At 42.6% G+C, this 13,734-nt stretch overlaps 1 protein-coding gene across 4 annotated transcripts in view; it reads right to left on the bottom strand.

Moving 5' to 3' along the window:
• dock4b (dedicator of cytokinesis 4b) overlaps positions 1-4,635 on the bottom strand; it is a 138,007-nt gene extending 133,372 nt beyond the window's left edge. For all 4 annotated transcript variants that reach the window (XM_086268196.1, XM_086268199.1, XM_086268197.1 and 1 more), the window contains exon 1: positions 4,429-4,635. In XM_086268196.1, the coding sequence (XP_086124322.1) occupies positions 4,429-4,465 (37 nt within the window). In that variant the 5' untranslated portion in view covers positions 4,466-4,635. The remainder of the gene's footprint in view (positions 1-4,428) is intronic.
• Positions 4,636-13,734: the final 9,099 nt, after the last annotated feature.

Raw genomic sequence — 13,734 nt, 5'->3', positions numbered from 1 at the left:
AGCGGGCAAGCAAGCAATTACAAGCTGGTTGGCTTACACCTCCCCCCACCGTCACCCATACATCGCCCTGGGGCTTGCTTGCATTAAGAAATCATGGGTATAATGGTGGAATGGGCCTCAGGGCCCCCTCCAAAACAACCTGCTAATCCCCTTGTGGTGATGGGAGGGTGTTGAATCTGGGGGTAACAGGGCATCCCGGCCGCTCCGACAATGAGTCCACCCCTGACACGCGCCAGCGCCCTCAACCACCCATCGCTTCACACCGCACCTCCTCCAACCACCCCAATCAACTACAGCAACATCCTCCCGAGGGAGGAAACAAGCGATGTCAGCCACGGGAGAGGAAAACCCCCCAGGCCCAGCGTCGCCCCTCCATCTCAGCTGGGCCTCGAGCAGAAACATTCAATCAGATCACTGCGCCTTTCTCTCTGCATCTCCTGGCTGTTTTTGTGCCACAGCACTCAAACAAAGGATGCACGCTAAATCGAGCTTCGCCAATCAACCTCTGGTAGAGAATTCAACTTGCACAAACAGATCCGAAGCAGCTCATTAAAATGGTTTAATTATGTATCCAAATTGTGATGAGCAATGACACGCTTGATTGGTTGTATCAGAGGGCCTTAATGTGGAGAAAGGCCTCACTCTGTCTGAGAATTAACATGACGTCTGCTCTCGCTAAACATGACACAATGCAGCCTCCAGTGCTCTCTCTTTCCCTCGCTCTGTCTATTCAGCGACTGAGTCAAAGTGTGTTTGTCCTGGGCGGCATTCGTGACAGATTACTCTTCATCTGCTTATGGAGCGTCGGACAGACTTCCTCGGGTAAGTCTGTCATCAAATATTCGGTTTAGCTTAAATCAACGCCATAATGTCACACCACCTCTTATTTCTTTCAATGGCAATCTCATCCTGTTTACCAGGAACCTGTGCCATCTCTGTGCTGAGATCTCGGACTTCCATATATAAAGAGATTTTTCCTCTTTGTTCAGTTTAGTGTTTCCCCATCCCAGCCCCAGCAAGTCCATTTAGAAATCATACATTAACATCGTCTCATCAATCTTCCAACCTTCTAGCTTCAGGTTAAAAACCAGTAATCATCCCGCTGGTGGGCTAATGGGCACCTTAACATCAACTCGCCGAGAGTCCATTCATATTTCATGAACGGCAGTGTCCCCCCATCTTCCCCGGGCCCCGCTCAGCTTGTAAGGCAAATCGACATCAAAAGCGTCAACCTTCCAATTAGATGGCGAGACATTCTGATCTCATCTCAATTTGGCCCGAGATCAAATCTTCCCACAAAGATCCAAGGAATTCCGAGCCCTTTTAGTTAGCCAGCCTACCCTGTCAAACGGGGAGAAAATGTTCACTGAAAGCACTTGGAGGAGGAGGTCGCATTAAAAAATGCCTAACGCAGGGACCTTCCTGTTTAGATATCGAGATATCACAGCAATTCCAACAGCAACAGTGTTCAAGAAAGGTGCTAGGGGAGTGTGGTTGAAAACAAAGACCAGATGTGAAAACATGACGTTAATCCTAGTGAGGTGCGACTTAGAGCAATGGCACTTCAGGCAGTGTTTTGGGAAGACCTGTGTAAAGCACCAGATGTTCCTCCTGGCATGAATAATTTGGACAGTGATTCCAGGTGGGCATCAATGGCCACTTCACAAATGAGGCTATTTTGCCGTAAGATAAGCATCAAGTTATCCTTTTGCCCCGCAAAATAAGTGATCGATGTGAAGACCAGCTGATTTCATATATTCTCTGTTATTTGTAAAAACAATGCAGCAAAGACACTAAGCTACAAGAAGTATATATAGTCTAAAAGCCTTAGAAATGCCTCAGCTCCTCAGACAGTTTTTTTCCACTCTTTTCTCTATATGAGGTCAACGAGAGAGGATTTCCCTAATATGGTCACATCACCCACGCAGCTCTGTTAGCACAAAAGCCCCACCCACCTGTTGTTAAAACACTTGTTTTTACAGAAGGAAACCAATCAGAAGAATGCTGGTTTAACAGGAGGGAGAAGGGAGCTTTTTTACCCAGGCAATGGATTCACTGCAGCAAGGCCCAGAGGAAAGTAAATAAGAATTACTCTGAGTTGTCAGTCACAAAAGGCTTCTCCAGTAGACTCCAAGAATAAAAATACGGAGCTGGAAATAAAGGAAAACAGCCGCCCTTCTTCTTTCACTCCTCTAAGGGTCACTATATGTTACAGAAAGTGAAATTCTCATAGTGTGGCAACCCTATCTAACACCCCCAACATTCACACCCAGTATGCGCCTGTAAGCAAAGTTCTTTCTTCTATATCTTTCTCTTTTGTTACGCAGCTATTCCTGTCACCATCCCTATAAAAGGTCAGCCTTCCATCCCACCTTTGACTGTGACAGTTGTGAACCAATATAAACACATATTTCCTTCCAACAATGCAAGGAAAAACCTCTTTTAAACCCCCTCTTTGTTGCTCAATAGTTTCTCTAAAGTCTGTCAGTGTCTGGAGGGGATATCACTCATTCTGTTGGTTCGAGCGGATCAATAGAGAGACTAAAAACAAATCAACCTGCCTGAATCTCTGACTGCGACCGCTTAACCTGCTGAAGCTGCAATTATCATAACTAAAAGCAATCTGTGTCAACCTTTCTTGTGTGCGTGTGTGTCTGGCTCTTCAAACCTGAATTTCACAACAGGAAATCAGCACAGTTCCTTCCTTGAAAAGGATCAGGCCACACAGAAGAGTGCCTCTGCCAAAACAAGTCTTAGAAAATAAATCTCAGCCAATTAATGGGGTCTTATTGGGAGTTATTGAGGAAGAGGGTGTGTGTGGGTGGGTGGGGGGGGGGGGGATCAAAAACCTTAATCCAATTAACAGGATGCCCTCTAGCAGCGGAGGGACAATACAATAGTGAGTATTTAGCTTTCAAAATAAATGCCCTCCATTTATCCAGCCAAGTGAACTTTGACAGCATGGAATGGGTTTAAGTAGCTAAATGGAATAAATCTATTATGTGGTATAAAAAAGTTTAAAAAAAATAAAATGATGCAGGCTAATGGTTCTGGACACTCTACCCTGCACGTGATTAAACACATTACAATATAACTGCAGAGTGAGGAAGGTCAGATATTTAGCACTTATGAGGGCAGGGAAGGGAAACTAGTAGAGCACTCAGGTGACCAGATCACAAACGTGTGACATGGAGAGGTCAAAGGCCAGTTTCTGGTTCGCTGTGCTTCACTGATTTCAAGTCCAGGTGGCAAAAAGCACCCATAGCACCCACAGTGGGATTTCTGAACACCTCAGACAACATTGAGAACCAAGGAAAGAAGGCATGATATGAACACACTGAGTACCTGTGCTTAACAGATCACAGTTTTATTACTTTGAATGGGTTGGCTTGCTTTAGTTGCAAAAAAAAAAAAGAAAAAAAAAAAAAAAAAAGCTCAAATGATCGTTGGCTCCCTTTTACACAGACTCAACCAGAGCAACACACACACACAGAGGACAGTACAATATCTCTAGGGAATATTATTATGAGACATTTAAGCCGCCTCTCAGCGGCCGCATCTCAATAAGATGCCCCACCACCACCCTCACCCTCTGGATTTTTTTTTTTTCTTTTTGCGTTTGAATCCAGGCACAAGACGAAAATTCCTGCCACACCAACAGGGAAAAGTCTGTGTGGGGTTTTCTTTCCTTTGCCACATTTGGCTTCGTTTGCTTTGCTGTCGCTTGTTTGTCTCACTTCACTGTTTGATCCAAGAGCCCCCCCTCCGACAGTCTGAACAATGCGCACTGTACGACAGGCTGCACACATTTCCAGGACTTCTCAAGGTCTGGGACAATCTCCATGGTAGAAAAAGCATCAACAATAATAATAACAATAATTTTAACCCCCCGTTCGGCTTTCTTTCGAAGAATTTCTAGATGCTGGGCAAAGCACACACAGACAGACATATAGCGACTGGCTGTGAAGCAGCTGATTCCCCCCACCACCACCACTGAAACAGACAGAGCCTGAGCAAACACACAGCAGTAGTGAAGTCAAAATAGCTCGCCAGTTCACATCCTCATAATGAAAATGGGAAAATAGGGCAAAGCGCGAGCAAGACTTAAAAATATCAAAAATGTGGCATTTGGCAAATCAGGAGGAGAAGGAGGAGGGGGAAGAAGAGGAGGGGGTGAAGCGGGCAACCTTATGCTTTGCAATGTGGCAGTGAGATGAAATCCAAGCTCCCATCACTGGGTTGTTTGAAAGAGAGCGCTCGCCTCGTGATAAAAACACAGTCATTCGGTCTCTAACTGCGCCGGGAATCAGCATCCAAGTACAGCCACTTCACCACCTCCCGTGCGCACATTAACACATGCCCTTACAGCTGAACGCGAGTGAAAGCAGTTTATTTTTTTAGAGGAATATGAAGGCAAATTAAACTTACCGACGCCGTATTTCTCGTGTTCTGTAGGTATCCACATGTTTACTGTCGGTAAGTTTAAGTGAGTGGTCGGAATAGCAGCGAAAAGCAAGGTTTGGGTTCCGTGTAACGCATTCTACTGGCGTGCTTTCCTCCGCTCTGTAGTAGGAGTCATTGTTTAGGTTACAGCAAGAGAAAGCGCCTCAGCCGCCGCTGCTGCTGCTGCCGCTGCTGCTCGTAGTGGTACGGAGACGCGTTGCCTTTAGGTTCTGTGGGAAATGTGACACCCGGAGAGGTCAGAGCACTTTGGAGCCCCCTGCGAAATTATTGTTTGTTATGGTCGGAAGATTTGGAGAAAATGAACGCTGTTCGTATTTAAATACCAGCATTTTCATACTTTTTAGAATGATTAAGCTTTAGCAGGCTGTATTTGTAGCCCAATGCCCTGTTCAAAACTGTCACGGCAATGGGTTCAATCGGGGTTGGAGCTAGTTATTTGTCAATCCTATTAACAGAGCAATAACACATTCATTGCTAGGTATGTGGCACTGTTAACTTGTTTTAACATTAGTTTGTTTTATAGTTAAAAAATGACGACTCAACGAGCTACGGTTACCAACTAGCATAAAAAGCAGTAGGCGTAATGTTAGCTTATTTTTCATAGACAATACAAACTGTTAGTTTTTTAAAATATTACTTCAGGGCTGTTAGCCTACACATAATATCATTTAAATATGTTTCCCTGAGCCCCCACCACACACACACACACACACACACACACACACACACACACACACACACACACACACACACACACACACACACTAAGTTGAGGATTCATTCCATCTACTAGTTATTATGTGGGGGCTGAGATTTAAATGTCTAACGAGAAAACCCCCGAGTAGTACCTGAACGCAACAACATCGCCAGCAAAGCGAAAAAGCCGAGTGACGCATTGTGGGACTTGTAGTAGGTACCCAGCGACGTCAGTGAAGGTCCCTTTATCTACAGCATCTTCGACACATGACGGTATTATTCTGTTTTTGGGACTTTCTGGTGAGTATTAGCTGGAAAGATGTAGGTTTAGTTTTATTTCAGGGTAGCCATGACGGTCGCCAGAGCGTCAAGACATGTAAGCACTGATTTACAGTCATCCATGGAGACATTACAGACCAATAATATCAGGATATTGGTGTAGAACATGACCTTGCAACAGTGGAGAGCCCTCCCGGACACACAAGGCTTCTACTGCATGAAAAATACATGAGAGTCTTTGAGGAGGAAGCGCAAAACTGGAGGGAGTTCCACTGCCAAAAAGAAAGAGTTCAACATGCATGAGAGAAAAGAGGAGTGTATGTGTATGTGTCAGTCAGTGTGAGTGTCTGTTTTTATGAGACCCATGCTCATCTCACACACTGCTTTCCCTTTTCTTTTATTCTGGACTAATCACCTGCCTGTGTTGTGTCAGCTTGCGTTGTGTTCGAGTACAAAGGACTTTTTTTAAAAAGCCATTCTAATGCACGTTCATTTCTCATGCTGCAAACGGTGCATTAAAATGCTTTGAAGTGTCAAATGTGCTTCTCTCCCCTCCTTGTCTCACCACTACTTTGCACGTCCACGTACCCATCCACCTTTGTAGGTTATATGGTAAATTATGAATGGATGTGCTGTGGAAAAGCAAGCAACCTGAGGCTCGGTGCTGGCTTTGGAGGTGAAATTCGGCTACTGTTTTTACCATGATCCGGTGCACTCCCTTTTTTTGCTTGGCCTTTTGCTCTCACATACAGCATCTAACATAAATGCCAATAAACCTGGATTAATTTTCCACATTGCAGTGCTTTATGCCTATACTCTAGTATATTTCTGAATGGAGAGTTGGGGGGCTGTGGGTATAAGAAAGGTTTTGTAGGGAGACTGTTGGAATGTTACTCCATATATGAATAAATCATAAGCCGTGGAGGACCCCATGGATTCACCCCCCTGAGAGGACAGGACACTGGAGCTAGTGTGTGCTTTTTTATGTAGTGGAAAATGGACTATATTCTACATCACTGAAGCAATACTCAAACTCGTGCACCTTTGCCAGTGTTGTGATAACAGTTAAAAATATGACAAGACAAAAGGAAAACATAACGTGGACAACAAGCAACCAAATAGGAACTGATTGAAATTTAAAAAAAAAAAATAGACTTTTATTAGTCAGTGTTTCTGTAAAACATATACCTTTCTCTTTTTGCCAACCATTTGCAACTTGACGTTAATAGGATTGAGGCCCCCCTTCATTCCTCAATATTTTACTTCCAAGCAGCCAGACTTTTAATTTTTAAAGCGGTTTTGACCAATGTCTTTGGACATTGGCTGCTTTTTCACTCATTTTCAGTCCTTCCTTGACAATTTTCAGAGTAATGAGGGCTTTTGGCATCCTGAAAAGGATAAGCAGAAGAAAATGGGTGTTCAAGGTTCAAGGTTCTTTATTTGTTACATGCATAGTTATACAAGTATAACACACAGTGAAATGTAGCCTGACACGCTCCTCGACATGTGCAAAAATGGGGGGGGGGGTAGAGGAAGAACATATATATATATATATATATATAGTATATACATTGGGTGAATGTGCGGTAGTAGCAGCAAGCAGGTGAATTCTGTACATTAATATGAATAGACATCTGACTATTTTACAGAATAGACAATATAAACATATTTAAAATTAAAGGAATTTGGAATGTACATTGTGCCTTGGTTTAGAGTGTCTGGAAGAGAGTCCTGTCTCAGTCAATTATAGATGATGTAAGAGGGCAGGTGTGTGTGTTTAGGGCACGGATGGCTTGGGGATAGAAGCTCCTCTTGAGTCTCTCTGTCCTTGCCCGGATGATGCGGAACCTTCTACCAGATTGCAGAAGTTGGAACAGTTTGTTGCCGGGATGGGACGGGTCCTTCAGTATCTGCGCTGCTCTAGTCCGGCATCTCCTGGTGTAGGTGTCCTGAAGCAGGGGGAGCGCAATCCTGCAGCAGCGTTCTGCTGTACGGATCACTCTCTGGAGAGCTTTTTGGTCCTTCACACAGCTGTTCCCAAACCACGATGTCATGTTCTGTGTGAGGATGCTCTCCACAGCGCCTGTATAGAAAATCCTGAGGATCTTTGGAGAGACCCTGAACTTCCTCAGTTGTCGTAGGTGATACAGGCACTGCCTAGCCTTTTTGGTCTGGACCTGAATGTGGGCAGCCCATGTCAGGTCTGAGGAGATGTGGACACCAAGATACTTAAAGGACTGCACCCTCTCCACTGGAGCTCCATTGATGATAATGGGCTTGTAGTCTCTGTGCTGACTCCTTCTGAAGTCCACCACCAGCTCCTTGGTCTTGCCGACGTTCAGCTGGAGGTGGTTGTTCTGGCGCCATGATACCAGATTCTTCACTTCATCCATGTAGGCCGCCTCATCGTTGTTGGAGATGGCACCCAACACCACTGTGTCGTTAGCAAACTTCACAATGGTGTTGGAGCCATGGGTGGCCACACAGTCTGAAGTGTAGCGGGAGTAGAGCAGTGGCGAGAGGACACATCCCTGAGGTGCTCCTGTGTTGATGGTGATGCTGTTAGAGGCGCATCTACCCACCTTCACCACCTGAGTTCTGCCAGTGAGGAAGTCCAACACCCATGCACACAGACGGCTGTTAAGTCCCAGATCCCTGAGCTTTGTAAACAGTCTGCAGGGCACTATTGTGTTATGGGATTATTATGGGTGTATGGAAAGGCATTAACCAGTGTTGTTATACACATAACGGACTACATAACAAACATAACAAAGAGGCAATTTTAAATTGTAACTTTAAAATCACAAAAAAACATATTTTTTTTCTAATTTCTATAGCTGAAGCTATAAAAATGCCAAAGACAACACAGTTATATGCTGTTATACAGGCATGATATAGCATTTTTGTACCAACAAGGAAATTCCCAAAGAGCTATAAGCTGGAAATGTATGTCTTGACATGGTGTGCAGCGCTGAGGAAAAAATGGAGGAAAACTGGACAAAAAGAGAACAAAAGAAGAAGTGGCAGGTCTAAAAAAAAAAACTATCTATCTGAAAGTCACGTCTTTAAGAAATAGAGAGAAAAAAAATCAAGCAAAGGCCTGAAAGAGGAACTGAAAGATGGCTCTGGCCCTTCAGCTTACACATCAACTGTTCAGTGAAACCTCATCAGAATGTCCTCTGTAGTAGGGTGGCTGCCAAGAAGTCATTCTTAAGGAAGGTAAACAAGAAGTGATAGAATGATGAATCCAAATTTGAAATCTTTGGCTCAGATTGTAAGGGAACACGGTGTGTGGTGGAGGCGCTGTCATTGTTTAGGGCTCATCTCAGCCAATAATGTTGGAGATCTTGTCAAAATGGATGGAACAGAATAGATTTTGATCCACCATGCAATACCATCTGAAAAGCATTTGATTTCCAGCAGCTTCAGCTTTCAGCAGGACAATGATGTTTGGTTTTTTAGCTTGTTGTTGGTGATTATGATGATATCATAATATATCATGCATGAATATGTAATTCACGTTTTATAAATGATAAAATATTACTGTCATGAAGTGAAAATGATATGATGTTGTACTAAGGTGTTATAGGTGTGAAAACCAAACAAATTGGTCATTTTATTAGATTTGTATTGGGTAGTTAGGCAACATGATCACTTCATAGCATATGATATGGATAAGAACCTTCAGGGGCCTTTGATGCACCTGCGTGATTTTGTGTATTATTATAATGAAAATGAATTTGCTGTGCATTTAATGTCTGCAGTGTCAACCCATATGACACTGTGAGCCCACAGACAAAGGTAACAGCTGGAGGAAGATGGCAAAACATGGAGAGAAGGATTACAAGTAGAATATCTGTTCAATGACCGAACTCTAAAAGGATTATTTCAGTGTACTGAGGACAGGTCGAGTCACCCGAGCAGTCTGCTCAGGTGCTCGTTTTGCCTCCTCTCCTCTTCCCAATCCACTTCCCCCATGTTTCTTCCCAAGATAATGACATTTCTTCCTGTTTTCTCTGACTTTCATCTCATTGGGACCCACATGTTCTGGGCAGAGCACGGGAGTACATATGGCTGGAGATGACAGATGGAAGACCAAGTCAGCCATTGCCACAGACAGTTCTACAAGCCCAGATGGGTTCTGAAAATTGCTCAGCATTTCCGCCACTCAACCACCATCACTTTTCATCTCTGGCCCATGACCCCAAATAAACTTAGCATCTGTGACACATAAATCAAAGTAAATGCTTGAAGAGAAGAGAAGAGAAGAGAAGAGAAGAGAAGAGAAGAGAAGAGAAGAGAAGAGAAGAGAAGAGAAGAGAAGAGAAGAGAAGAGAAGAGAAGAGAGATCAGCCAAGACTTCTTTGCTTTTGGAACACAACAAGTTGTAGTAAACAAAGGGGATAAAAGATCACGTGCTCAGCAATGCATTTTAAAACTATAGTATAGAGCTTTCATGTTTCATTTGGGGACAGCCCTGGATTATTTAAGTTTCCACTTATTTTTTCCCTTCTAACCTCCTTTGTGCTTCAGACCACCGGGTAACTACAACTGCTTTATGTCAAAAAGTGACACTACACAAGGCCAGTTTTCTTTGCAGGACAGCTGAAGCAAAAATGACACTAGCTTATCTCAAGAGACCACTGCCTATCAAGTTTTCTCAGCACTCCTTAGCTTTGATTTAATTCACACCAGGAAGTGTAGGTCAGGTGGTGGTGTTCATTTTGGGGAGGGGTGGGGGGTGACATATGCCTCCTTCAGCTTGTGAACAGCGGGCAATATCCTCATCTCCAATAGAAACAGGCCTCTAAATATAGCAACGAAAATAGGCTAGAAAAATCCCCCTCTTTGTACATTGTACCATATGAAGACTGGATTTCACAACCCAATACTTCTGACGAAGGATCTATATATAGAAATATTGGCCTTAATTCATTTGCTTACACAGCACATTTGCTGTATGGGAACATTTAGTGTAGCTCTCATTTGCTCTTCTTATACTGTCTGTGCAATAATGTCTTAGGTTATAATTTGTCCATAACAGCTCAGTAATATTCACTTAAATACATAAACATCTGATGCATATGTACATGAATGTACACACAGATATGCACTGTCTTAAACACTGTACGCACCCCACATATGAAACCCATTTCACCCTTGAGATATAACATAAACCTTTGGCGTTAAATGTTAATAACCAGAAGTGTCAGTGGTGAGGATAAATGCTGTAGAAGCAGAAGAAGAAGATTAGCCCTTTATTGTCATTGCACACGTACAACAAAATTGTGGGTGCTCCACAGCAACTGTGGCAGAATAAAACATAAATAGTACAGCAGGAATAAATAGCATTCATTATAACACAAACCATGATTTTTTTCCTGATTATTACCAAGTTGTTTAGGTACCTAAACCAACCAATCATTGAAAATAAAGTAAAAAAACACTACGTTCCTTAATTGGGCATGAAGAGCCCATTGCTGGTGAACACTTTGTGATTTAGGACTTATCTATATATGGCGTCAACTCACAACAGTAGTCGTCTCAAAGTACATTATGCTATAAGGTAAAGGCACTACTGTAATACAAAGAAGACCCCCAACAATCAAACTGCCCCCTTTGAGCAAGCACTTGGCGACAGTGGAATAAAAAAAACTTTCCTGTTTCCTGTTAACTTTCCTGTTAAGCCTCTAGCAGAACCAGGCTTAGGAAGGGGCAGCTATCTGCAATGACCAGATGTGGGCGATAGGAGGAAGACAGGACTCAAGCCATAGTAGCAATTTTGTGATGAACATTAGCATGCTAACGTGATACTGGTGATATAACAAATGCAAACAATGCTAACATGCTAACATTTAGCTGATATATTTGGTCTTAAGCTTAAATAAATTAAAACCTGATGATTGGATTTGGTGGAAAGGTTTGGTCACATGTGTGCAAAATAATTAAATAACTAAATTAATCCAATTGCTAATTTCAATCAGTAGTTGGGCCATTTAATTAAATTTCATAAACATTAGCCATATAGTGATAGTAGATGAAGCATCAGTAAAACCGAGTATTACTAAAGATAGTGGTATTCCTGCTCTCAGGACCATGGCAGTCTATAAAAAAATGCCATGACAAACTATCCAGTAGTTGCTGACAAGTGGTGGAACAGCCTCATTTGAGCCAAGACCCTCACTGAAAGAAGAGTTTTCCATATAACTGACACCATTCTTGAGTCTCAATCTGAACAACATGAGTGATAAAACAGCATCTCCAGCCCCACATGTCTTTGGATGACAGCAGCACATCAGTGCAGCTTTTTTACCCCTCCTCTCCGCTGGGCCTTCACTTCAAACCGTGTTTTGGCTGGATGTAAAAATAGACCTCCTCCGTCTTTCTCCTTAGCATCAACAGGGAAAGCACCATAGACGATTTGTCATGGGTTTGATATGCAAAACCGCACTCAAAGGCAATGAAACGTAATCTGTAATACAGGATAGCATCCTGTCACCTGCAAGTGTTCACCGTGGGAATCAAAAGACTCAGAAGTGCAGTGCTTCCCTCCACGTTCTCGCTTATCAACTTTAACTGCTTCTCTGATACACCCAACACATTTACTATCAAAAAGCTCATGAAGCCCTACAGAAGAGCACGATCCAATTATTTTTTATATTCCACTAATGCCTGATTTCACCCTTGAAAGGAAATCTTTGCTTTCTTACTCACCAAAGTGCTTCTCTTTTCAACGTATTCTCAAAGCAGAGAGATCTTTCATGCCTTTGGGATCTGATCTTGTTTCAAGAAAGCAACAAGTGGAGTTAAAAAGGAGCAACTCAGACCTCCTTAACCAAACGTCATCTGTTATCTTCTTTAGCCTTCAGTATATGATCTTTTTAGTCACTGCCTGCGAAACCCACTGAAAAGACAAATCATTTCAGCCACCCACAAAATTTATCATGTGATAGCTGCCAACAAACAAAGCAGGCTTATATAAAAGCTTGTAAATATTTTAAATATCTGTAGTGATAGCTAAATTTTCTAAAGTTCAATCAGATATGTATTTGTTTTAATTATGATATAGTTTACAAGGTTATATTTAAAACAGTTTATAGGTTATAACACTAAAAGATTGTATATCACATTTCCTTAGGTTACAGTTAGCAGCAGGGCATCAGTGCCTGTGTTTTTATGACTAATGCTGTGCTGGGCTCCCACATCCCCCATGCTGTTGCACACTGTGGGCACAATATTACAGTATACAGCCACCTGGACCCCAAACACCCACCAGCGAAAACATAATTGTGCCTGGAAGTACACACACACACACACACACACACACACACACACACACACACACACACACACACAGTTTCATGTTGGACAGATGGCTGTCATAAATGGCTGTATCTTTTAGCAAGTTGAAAGCAATCCTTGGCAATGTGTCCCCTTCCCACACCCACCGACCCACATACATCAGGCATTTCATCTCACTGGCTGATGGCATATTTGCACACGTGTATGCACTTCACTGAGTGAGAGAAAAATGTATTTCATTACAGATCCAGAAATGACTAGATAAAGAACACAAGAGAAAAGAGAAAGAGAAAAGAATCAGCTAAAGTGCTATCACTACACAAAACTGTAGTGATCTCAGAAGACTTGTGGTCTCTAAGTCATTTATCACGAAGAAATGGTTCAGTGCTAAGATGGGATAACAGCATTTCAGAGTGGACAGCATCCACATTATGTATTATTGGCACAACAGTCACTAAACACAGCCTACAGATTTCTTTGCATCCACGAGAGTCTGGAGAGCAGTATAGCTTTGTTAGCCGTTCATTTCAACTGTACCTGTCTGCTTCAAAGAAGGTGCAAATGTTGGCATTAAATAGCCGCATAGCTTACTAAATACAATGATAAGGGGTATACCCATGTTGTAGGGGTATATTTTATAGAAACTAGATGTTAGGCTAATGCTAGCACCTCTGTCCTGCTCTTTATTGATTTTGAGAAAGTAGAAATTCAAAGCAAAATTTGCTGGCTAAAACAGCAAAATTTCACCAAATGCATTTTAGAACTGACACTTTACTCTTGTATCATTAAAATTAAAAGACATTTTAATAGATGAATAACAGGATTATAGGGCAGTGCAGTGGTTAGCACTGTTGCCTCACAGCACAAAGGTCCAGAGCTCGACTCCACCATCTGGCTGAGGACTTTCTGCGCAGAGTCTGCATGTTCTCCCAGTATTTGTGTATCTCTCTGGCTTGCTCCCGCAGTCCAGAGACATGTAGTTAGTGGAGTTAG

Source organism: Aulonocara sp. 'chitande type north' Nkhata Bay, linkage group LG17 (genome assembly GCF_057382095.1).
Source record: "Aulonocara sp. 'chitande type north' Nkhata Bay isolate Kocher_YH1m ecotype deep benthic linkage group LG17, A_spYH_male_GT1.1, whole genome shotgun sequence".
Lineage (NCBI taxonomy): Eukaryota > Metazoa > Chordata > Actinopteri > Cichliformes > Cichlidae > Aulonocara > Aulonocara sp. 'chitande type north' Nkhata Bay.
This window is presented reverse-complemented; position numbering and strand designations above follow the sequence as displayed.